Source organism: Larimichthys crocea, chromosome I (genome assembly GCF_000972845.2).
Source record: "Larimichthys crocea isolate SSNF chromosome I, L_crocea_2.0, whole genome shotgun sequence".
NCBI lineage: Eukaryota > Metazoa > Chordata > Actinopteri > Sciaenidae > Larimichthys > Larimichthys crocea.
This window is the reverse complement of record NC_040011.1, coordinates 39,552,228-39,563,352: the sequence shown is the minus strand read 5'-3', so window position 1 is coordinate 39,563,352 and position 11,125 is coordinate 39,552,228. Positions and strand designations below refer to the sequence as shown.

General features: G+C 44.4%; 1 protein-coding gene across 3 annotated transcripts in view; it reads right to left on the bottom strand.

Annotated features, from left to right (window-relative positions):
* ppp2r2ba (protein phosphatase 2, regulatory subunit B, beta a) overlaps positions 1–11,125 on the bottom strand; it is a 40,267-nt gene that overhangs the window by 8,718 nt on the left and 20,424 nt on the right. The window contains exons 1-4 of one of the 3 annotated variants that reach the window (XM_010737514.3): positions 9,952–10,882; positions 2,700–2,797; positions 2,003–2,168; positions 992–1,104 (exon numbers count right to left, since the gene is read on the bottom strand). In XM_010737514.3, coding sequence (XP_010735816.1) covers positions 992–1,104; positions 2,003–2,168; positions 2,700–2,797; positions 9,952–10,021 — 447 coding nt within the window. In that variant the 5' untranslated portion in view covers positions 10,022–10,882. Of the gene's footprint in view, positions 1–991; positions 1,105–2,002; positions 2,169–2,699; positions 2,798–3,360; positions 3,417–9,951; positions 10,883–11,125 lie in introns of those variants that run through there. The other 2 variants (XM_019268457.2, XM_027284161.1) reach the window with 2 other exon arrangements.

Genomic DNA, 11,125 nt, shown 5'->3' with positions numbered 1-11,125 from the left:
GAAACCGTGTCCGGGGGCTCCTCCGACAACCAAAACCTAGGTGGCGCCGTAGAGCCATTTCTGTACGCGCGTGCGCGAGACCCCCAAAATACAAAATTTTACGCCCGACTTTGGGGGGGTACGCAAATTTTCATGAGTTTTTGGGGATATTAAAGCCTTGAAAAAGGCAATTCATTGGGTGGAATAATAAAAAAAAAAAAAATAATAAACATTTGAAATACAATAGGGCTTCGCACGGTTTCCGTGCTCGGGCCCTAATAATTATAATAATAATAATAAGCATTAAGACTTGGAAATAGGGGAAACAACTAGTCTGGTTCTCTCTCTTAAGGTAAAATTCACCTACCAACACCTGTGGAGCTCACTAACTAACACATAACATAGTAGTTTAGTGTAAATATCATAAGTTGCATTTTTATGGCGTTATGTATTTGTAAGCTTTGAAGGTGCTGGGAGGAGAAGTTTGTTACCTTTAGCTGTTTCCCTGTGTACAAATTCTGAAATTATTTATATTCTTCTTCTTGTTATATAAAAGAAATCTACTGGAAGTTTTTTTATAGAGAGTCAGTGTCATGGATATAAAATCAAGATTTCTAATGTGTGAAATAACAGTATTAAATATTAAATTATATATGAATGGAGCACTAAAATTTATATCAGATTGGGATCATAATAACTTCACTACAGTTGATGGTGTACTATGGAGCAAATTATCCACCTTTATTAAATATTCATGGAAACAGCTACAGTAAGTTGTCATATTTCACATTAACACATTATAACTGTACTCTCATGAGCTACCTCTGTCTGTAAAAGAAGACGCCGAGACTGTAGATTGAAATGTTTTGTTTTTGTTTTAGTTTCATCTGGAATATTTTCTTCAGATCATAACTTGCTTTTTGACCCCAAGCCAAGCCAGTAAAATCGTGGCTGTTACTCCATGTGACATGTTCTGTGGTGTTAGACTCAATAGTGCTGCGTGACCCCTTACCCGGAGCGAGGTAATGGTCAACGGGTTTCTGATCCGCCCGTCTTCATCCTTCAGGTTGTAGCCCTCTGGACGTTTGTCTCTCTCGCTGATTTTCCACAGTTTCACCGTCTTGTCTGGAAAAGGAGACATCACACAAACACAAAATACAGTTAGATCATAGCTCACTACAGTGAATCTCATATACAAGATGGATGCGGGGGGGTTGGGCGGTGCAATCTGGCATGTAGCTGGCCAGGAGCCAGTGAGAATGATGAATTGCGGCTCCTGCGAACATTCTGATGTCACTGATATCAATCTACAAGTTGACTACATTTCCCAGCTGCAGTATACGCTGCCCCTGAAAAAGCCATCTGGCCGCTTTTTCAATTCTGCATCACACAAACACCAGTTACACCTCATCTTCTCGGTCTAATAAAGGCGGGATGGAGGTAGCAGTCAGGTTGTTATATGTGTGTGTGTGTGTTTTTTTTTTCCTTTCTTTTAATTTCCGCTGTGAATATTGGTGTCAGAGCAGCGAGGCCATCGCCACAGGACCCTGCACCATCTGCTCCAGCCACCGCTAGCACTTCTGTAGCAGCCATGCATGAAGCCCACAATCTGCAAGACGTCTCTTTGCTGATGTGTGTGTGTCTGAGCGTACATGTATGCTGTGCGGTGGCACATGCTTTGATATGTGTGTGTGTGTGTGTTCCTGCTGTGGCAGCCATGCATGAAGTTCTCAATCTGAAACGCGTCTGCTGGTGGCACTTGCTCAGTGAAGTGAAAACACCAATACATTCACACAAACAGTCTAAAAGACATTTTCATGTGTTATTAATGACATCTCCCGTTACATCGGCTGTATATCTGCCCATGCTGCAAAATGAGAAATGAATCATGCCTTTAAGCTGTCACTGTTATTGAGTACCAGCAACACAATGCCCACGTTTAAACACACTCTCGTGAGAGACGAACGCTTTCTTTGACCATCTGTGTGGCTCCTACAGCGACGGCGACGTTAACCAGACTGACCGTTGGTGGATAGCAGGAAGTAGGCGGCGTTCTGCTGAGGAAGCCATTTGATCTTGTTGATCTTCTCCTCAATCTCCAAACTCTTCAGGTAGTCAAACTCCGGCTCGTGGCTCTGGAATGTGCTGTAAACATTGTACTCCCCTCGACGCTGGGGCTGGCTCTTACTCTGCATGAGAAGGAGAGAGGACGAGAAACGGACATCATAGAAACAATATCTCTTAACACGATGTTAAAATATACTGTATTTAACTCTCCTAGCAGTGGGACTAGTTATGGCATTGATTGTTAGTCAGTCTAATACAGATATGAAATATTCCTGGTCCCCAGATGATGAATTAAGTAACTCGACAAGACCTTTTATCATAATAAGGTCATATTTTGGTTCATGGTTACCTGCAAAACTGAGAGCATGGCTATTGACTCATTGTTACAACATCGTTCGACAACATTTGGTTACATCATTTTTTTATTAACTTGTTCTAAAACACACTTTAAACATGGCATATATGTTTTATTGGACAGAATAACATTAGTTTATCATGATGGCCTCAGAGAGACTTTTCTTGTTTATTTTTAAGATATAACTCTTTACTTGAAGAGTTATCTAAAAGCAAATAATCCAACTTTTATGTTTCAAGGCTGTCAAATCCTTTCAGCAGAGCAGCGTAATTAGTATTGAATTGTTGGCATTTCCTACCTCCTGCTCCCTCTGGAAGACAACCACTCTGCCTCCTTTATCCCCGGTGGCCAACAGCTCCCCCGATGAGTTAAACTCGACCGTTGAGATAATGTCAGCTGCAACACAGGAAGCAGAGCAGAGAGGGGGAGAAAGTGTTAGCGTGGATGCGCACGAAGCTGTCAAGGTATCAGTCGGACAAAAAGAAAGATTTCAATGAAATCTGGTAGACTGACTTCTAGAAAACATGTCAGGGGAACCTTTGTGACAATCCCACAGAGGACTCTCCGGCACAGATACCCTAGTTTAGTGAAATATGGGTTACGAGAAGCCGCTGGATGACTCACTGCATGATATCAACTAATTCAGCCCCTTGTCTGATTGAAGTGAGCCAATCTGTGTCATTTAATTGCGTTCACTGCGTTTCAGAGGACCCTGCCGACACACTAATAATGCCATTCACCTCTCCGTGTAGACCCCATGCTGCTCAGTGACTCTCCTACTCCTTCATTAAAAGAAAAACACAATGAAAGTGCATCTTTGTGCAGCTTATAAATCCATGCATGTGTGGGAAACTTCCCCATCTATACAGTGCATCAACAGGATAACAAGAACAAGCTCCACTTACACTCCATCCTCTGCATAGCTACAGTTTCACCAAAAGTAAATAACAGACACCTACCCTTAAGGTAGCTTTTCCTCTCCTCCTCAAAGACATACATCTGCCTGGATTTAGGAGAGGCTAATGGTGACTGTAATTATTATACAGCCTCAGGCTAAAAAGGCAGAGCATAGTTTTTGACACACACACACTTACACACACACACACACACACCACAGTAGAGGCTAGCCCACTGTTTAACAGTGACAATAATATTAGACAGAGAAAGAGAGAGAAAGAGAGAGAGAGAGCTTGTTGTTTTGTACCCCCCACGCCCTCTGTGGACCTGCTACTGGCGGAGCGCTGAACAGGAGAGGGGAATGTTGCTATGGAGACCGTTTCCATCTCTAGCGGCAGTCGGAGGGGTGTATATGTGTGTGTGTGTGCCAATAGCTCTCAGACTTAGTTGCTGATGCTAGCTGTAATTCAGCAGACAGAGAGAGAGAGAGAGAGTACTGCAATAGAGTGAAAACCTGCTACTGCATCTGTGGGAGTGTGTGCAGTTCAATGCAGCATACAACTTCAGACAATAGCGTCCCTGTAGACGGGCTCATCTCCTCACATAAAGCTGCTGCGCATGGTGAAAATGACTAAGCGGCATGTCGTCGGATTTATGTGAGTGTGTGTGTGTGTGTGTGTCCTCCACCCTTGTTTCATTTAATTGTAGAAGGGAGGGAAAACCACATTCAGCGACCAGGCCTGGTAGAATAGTGTCTTCCCCAACACCATCAGGCCCAAACCACCGGTGTGAATCGAATGGAATCGGCTTAGTGGTCAGCTTTCTTGAATCAAAGCTTTTCTCTCTCTCTTTTTGCCCTTCATACTCTTTTCATTTTTTTGCTCTCCCCTGCTCCCTCTCTCCCTCTCTCCCTCATCATCAACACATTAAGTCACCGAGGAGAAACAGTAATTGATGGATGCCATTTAACGAGTTTGCGCACAGATTCGTCCTTCAATCATCTCGCTGAATGAAGAATCGCGGAGAGCCAGTGAAGCTGAAACTCAGAGTAACATGATGGAATGCTTCCCTAAATTAGTTTTTCTTCATGCAAATGTATTCAAACCAGCCGAGGCAATCTACACAACCTCAGCCACCGGTGGGAATTGTGTTTAAATACAGCCGTTTCAGGTAAAATTTCATTCTAGGGAACGAATTGATTAACAGTCTGCAATGATTTCTGCTTGCATCAGAGGAGATTTTTATTACGTGAGCATCAGCGGGTTCACAATAGACTGGAATCAGCAGTGGGCTTCTGGTTCGGCTGATCAAATGTGTACTTACTCTCTCACACACACACACACACACAAACAGGGCTTCATCAGCAGACCATAACCAGATGAAGCCCATAAATCCTGTGGCCAGCCAGGTCTGACACAGACAGGTCAGCGCTTCTTGATGCATCAGAGGGATGCTCGAGATAACACACATCCATCACCAGTAATAACACGGACAAGCCTGTTGGCCTGCCGCTGTGATGTGTGTGTGTAACTGTATGTACGAATGAAATAAAACAGGCATGGCACGGCTTTTATCTGTTTCTATTCGCCAATCTGGACCTCAATAACTGCCCTTCAGCATGCAATATAGAACCAGGACTGAAACCAATTGGATGGAAACATAGATATGCATTGATTCTGGAATGGGAACCACGCACGAGGGGCCTGATACACAGGGTGCAGAGGGAGGATATTGGATATATTTATAGACGCACGAGCATGCAACATCTATCACACATAACACACAGGGCCACTAAAAGAAATGAAGGGGTAAAGTCTGGGGAAGGCGGTTTGTTTCTCTAAGTAGGTCAATAAAAGATTGTACAGTGAGTCTCGTCGGCACAGACACAAGCACAGACCAAAATAGGAGCTCCCTGGCTAACATGTAATCCTGTCGGGGTGAGAGGAACAAAACAAAAAAACGAACTGGAGCTTTGGAGGGTTGTGTAAGACAGACAGGGCCTAAAAATGGTGTGACCGCATGGAAAGCTAGTTGCGTAAGTGTTGTGCAGTAATTCCAGGTAAGGGGAGGGACGTGAGCAACATGGTGTCGTGTAAATGCTTTGTTAGCGCTGGACGTGGAGAGGAGAGGATTACAGCACTTGTTCTGAGCTGCATGCGTCAAAGGATCAGGCTGAAGGGATAATTTAGGCCCGTTCCCTTGTTCTCGCTATGATAATCAACAATATGCATCAATCTGTGTTTTTTTTTCTTTATTTTTTTTTATCAGGAACATGAACACACACAAATGCATGCATCACAAATTCTGCACATAAAGACTGAGAGCCTCACAATTCATCGCCCGCGTGCTGAATAAGCAGCTGATAACGGCTTCATTTCACACCAGCAACAATGGAGATCAATCAACATTTTTTTGAATAAAACCCTGCTACCTACTGGTCTGGTACCCAGCCATATGATTAAGGGTTTATTAGGCTTTATTAGCTGCACACAAGGCAACAGAGCACAATGCAGCTCTCTTCATCTGAAGAGCATGAGTCTTTGTAAGATCTGGAGTGAACAAGCTAATTAACCTGGTTTCTCCGAGATCAGCCCCTTGAGAATGAGACAGAATGTGCGTATGTGTGTGCTTTTCTTCTCAATGTGTATGCATGCATGTGTGTGTGTGCTCTTACACTTTGTGTGTGTGTGTGTGTGTGCGTGTATGTGCTTGCTCTTCTGTATCCCCACACCTCGGGGAGTTAAGGGTGAAATGGGCGAGACGTGTTACTGCTTCACTTCTCACACTTCATTAACACATCGGCGTGGCACACATCTGACTACAGACACAACACCGGATGGGATGAAACATGAAGAAGTGCTGGAAAAGCAGTGATCGATTCCTGCTCGCACTAAGGTGAATACCAAGAGGGATCATTTCGAATGCTTGTTATTTGGTATTCTCTTAGAAATTGAAGATGTAGGAGGAGGAGGGGGGATGGTGGGCATGAGAGATGGGTGCATAGAATTATAATCCACCGCCAAAACAAAAGCTGTGTCTCCCTCTCTATCTGTCTGTCTGTGTTGCTTTGGTGCGATCTCTTTCATCTTTTATGTTTTCAAGGATGGAGTGAATCAAAGACTAGAAGGCTGCCGTGTAGACCGAAATCCTGTATCTACAGTGACCTTATCACCAAGACACAAAAGATTCAGTGTGACGCTGCTTCTCTGACAGGGACACAGGAATTAGCTATCAAAACTTACAAATGTATCCCATTATAAAATCTGGTAAGGTCAAACAGTGCTCAGCCTGCGGGGCTAGCAGTGCACCGAACCCTTCCCATGTAATACATCGATCACAGCAAGCGCCTTAAATCTACTGCTGACCAGGAAACCAGAGAAATAAGATGTTTTTTTTCATAATGGTGGTACAGTAGCAACACCAAGGGTTCTTTAATAAATTCTCATTAAAATTTCATGGAGCTGCAGACTTAATAAGAAGCTAATCAGAAGATGAAAGCGGCAGCTGAATAAGGAGTGTGACTCGCCCCAACTTCACAGCTTGCCATTAAGCACCCGCCACCCCCACACCATCCCCATACACAACACACAGACATTATCTTTCTTGTGCTATATGGCGAGGAGGGTTTTTTTTTTGAGTGTTTCGTAGTGAATAATGGATGGAACCTGGGGGGGTATGGTAGGCTAAGTCTTTTTATGCCGGGGTCCTAAAGTGTGGCCCCAGGCCGTTTGCCTTGGCACAGCAACCAGCCGCTGCTCTGCTCTCATCAGCAGCTGCAATAAAGGCTGTGAGCTCTCTGTTATGGTACTGCATCAGTATTCAGAGAGGGCTAGAGGGGTCACATCACACACAAGCTTGTACCCGACATATAAGCAGTAAAGCAGAGAGAGAGAGAGAGAGAGAGAATGAGAGGAAGAGGGGGGTAGGGAAGAGAAGGAGGAAGGGATTACATGTCCTACCAATAGATCTTTAGGTCATTGTTCCGGTGGCTAAATTGTAAAGGACCAGAAATCAATACCAAAGCAGACATTAGGGTCCTGCCTCACAGCAAGGATGCTATTTACATTTTTACGCCCAAAGTGGTGTTCTGCTATTTTGCAATTCCATCCATTAGAGAAACATCCAAGGTCTTGATTATTGTAGGAGCGTAACAGTCCATTGACAAACACAGCATCAGTGAGACACAAACCCATCCATCGTGGCACCATTAGCATGGTGTCATCAGCAGGCGACTGCTGAATGCAAATCACGCTGTAATGTCATTTTCTTTCATCTAGACAACAACCGCGTCTCTGGAAACTTCGCTTTCAGGTTGAGAAGAGCATCAATGGATGACCAGCACGCACATAATCTACACGCACCCACTGAGTCAATGTATCCACCCACAGACCCACTGAGGCGTGGGATTGTGGCGAGCCAAAGGTCATCACCAGTGACATCATTAAAATGTGACATCATTAAAGTGTCCTGCTGCTGTGGGCAAGCGCAGCCTGAGGGAAATCCCATATCATGGACCTGTGTGTGTGTATATGTGTGTGAATATGTGTGTGTGTGTGTGTGGTCTGAACCGACTGGGCCTGATGGACATTGGGCACTTTGGTGGATTTATGAGAACCGGTGATGGACCCAGACACCGGCCCGTATGATCTTTGGCTCCAGACCGACTTCATACCACTTAGAAGACAAGGAGAGAGAGGGTGAATGAACACATACACTTACTCTCATTCATGATTTATGAGGTGTGACGATCAGTCATAAATTACAGCAATAAAAAATAACAAAAGTAGACGCTTCTTGTTTCAAAAAAAGGCGCAGATGGGCTGCAGACCAGACAGCCTTTTGCTTTCAGGAGACACGTTTTACTACCTGCGTGACTCTCGCGCACGCTCTCCTGATCGAATGGATGAGACAGGCAAGAGAAGAAGAAGCTGGAAGAGGAAGCTCCCCTACTGTTTTTCATCTCAGCGCACAAACCAAACAAAGATATCCATCACACCCACTCCCACCCCCACATCACTTCCTCTCGCTCTGAACCAGCGACTGTGTGTTTAGCAGTGACAGGGAATCATCTGTAAGTGCAAGAGCGGTGCAAATGATGATGACGACGCTCTCCTCATATTTAAAACAAATGAATAAAACCTAAATGAAACTGTGTGAATGAGACTCTTTGCCTTCTGAGCCTTGACTTTGTCTCTCCTGCAACCTGCAGTGGCATCAGTAACCTGAGATGATGGCAAATGGAAGAAGCTGGGGATGGCTCTGACCCACCCTGCAGCCACACATACCCTCTATATATACCCTCCATATCCCTCTGGTCTATTAAATTCTGTGGATGATCTGTGGAGACTTGCTTTGATTGTTCAATTATCGGGATGCTCCATCATATTTCAGATTTAAATATGTTTCTTTTTTGCGAGATTTTTTTTCTATTTTCAAACCTCACGGTAGGTGGGTGGTGAAATGTGTCTGGTGTGAAAGAATTACAGGCTGCCCCAGTGCTGCAGAGGCTATTATTAATACTGACTAAAACAGTGCTTCAAACTGAACAATAAAGACTACAGACTGTACTTATTCCAAATGAGTGTATAATACATAATAATTAATTCTTTTCTGCAGGACAGAGGAAAATAAACACCATAAAACACGTATGATCAGCTCCAACTGCTGCGAATGAAAAGCCCCTACGTGTTTTATTATCTTACTAATATCAGCACAGCGGTTAATGTCCATAACCAATCTGCATAATCACTAAATGAGATTGATGATAGCTTTTTAACTGTAAATCAATGTTTTATGTTGATCAATGATCTAAGCAGCTTGTGGAGGACAGGTGGAGCTGATTGGTGGAACATAAGGGAACTATTAAGCGTTAGACAGTTAACAGGCTGATAATCAAGAGGCTGTTGTGTGGTCAATGAGGAGGAAACACACATGCACACACACACACACACGTGTGCAGCATTTATGGAAAGGAAAAAAAAAGAGCTATTGTTCAGTTGTGAGCATGTACAGTAAAAATGCAGTTTGTGTGTGTGAGAGAGAGAGAGAAAGACATCCATTATGCCTCTTAAAATTAGGGCATCTACTCTGTCTCTGATTATTCCAACAAGTAGACACAGAAAACACTTTTTTTTCTTCATGAATGCATCATTTTAAATGTTCACCGTGGACTCCAGACACTGAAGCAGCTGTACAGGAGGCTTTATTCCTCTGCTAAAGTCCAGATACAGATTAAAGCCCTGATTCCCCTCAGTCAGGATCCTAAAATAGCAATATGATGGGAAGCCACCTCATCATCGCCAGCTATTGACACCGCAGGCTAACCTACAAGCACAGTGTTAATGATAAATGGACACCTTTAACACCTTCACAGTGTTTCTGGGGTGATTATATTAGATTATAAAGAGCTTTATACACTTTATGGTGACAAAATAGCATCATCATAAAGCCTAATATAAGAATAATTACTCCTGTCACCCAGGCCATTTATAGTTGATGATATTTGCTGTGATATTTGGATCATAGATATTTTTCTACTTCATTTAATATTCCTATGTCTACATTTATATTTGCTGTGATATGAGCATCCCTCTAGCTGCAGCCTCGGGTTATTTTTGCCGTGCTTTAAAATATCGTCGTCAAGGTTTAAATACCTTCGGTTGCATAGTTGTGGTCGCGAAGGAAGCTGTTGTTGATTTTCCGGGTGTCACTCTCTTCCTCCATTGATAAATCGGCTGGTTCGGGATCCTGAAAGCGGCAGACCTGCTCCCATCATGCCCGGTACCGTCAGCAGGCGTGCTGTGGGACCAGCGGGGGGCCTGTCATGGCTCCAGATCTCCGGTGTAATCAACGCAATCACGAATCAAATACCTGTGATGATGATGGGGGTGATGATGGTGATGATATACGGGGTAGGTCCTGTCCACACCTCAGGACGCATCCAACCAAACCGACCGACCACCCGACGCAATGACAGTGCCGATTCCAACAGGGGATTTAATACCCTAATTATGAGCGCAGTGAGGTCCTCTGATTCAGATAACTCATTGAGACATATCTCCCACCCAAAAAAAAATCTTAAAATACATTCATGATCACCGCAGAGAACTGATCAAAAAACGAAATCTTCTTCTTGGAGGTGGCTGAACCCGCAGCAGCAGCAGTAGCGCACTCCGTAAATCTCTTTTGGAGGATTTGAGTTTCGGCAGGCGAGATTTGCCAGAGCCAGCGGGGCGGGTGGGATTATGCGTCAACAAGCTTGCTCCGATCACTTCAGTATTCCCATGTCAGACTCTCAGATCCCAAAGACGCACATTTGTACGCCTTTCTGTATCCAGATCCTGCAGGGTCTCCTCTCTGTCCTTCATTCATTCATTCATTCATTCATTCATTCACCGGCCCTGCGATGATCCCGGCAGCTCAGCTGACTCACTGTGCCGGATAGCGCAGAGCTGTACTGTAGTTATCCACTGTGCTGCTGCTGCTGCTGCGCTTCAGCAGAGGAGGGCCCCTCCCATGCTGGCTTGGTGGCTGCCTCTTTAAAAGCCACAAGCTGCAAATGTGACGTTCACTCGAACCACCACCGGCACCACCAGCACCACAGAGAAGGAGTTTAAATTCCGCTGACCACCAGCAAGGATAGTGCCTGTAAAGCCGACAGCTGCCTTATGGCTTGGTAGCAGGTTGCCTGTTAAGCCTGGTAGATCCTGCATCACCATCACCATCCCTCCATGCTGCTGCTGAGCATGCCTCCATAACAGCAGCTATTCAGGGCAGGAGAAGACAACAGGAGGCTTTATAAAGATGTCTTATAGGAAGAGCATGACA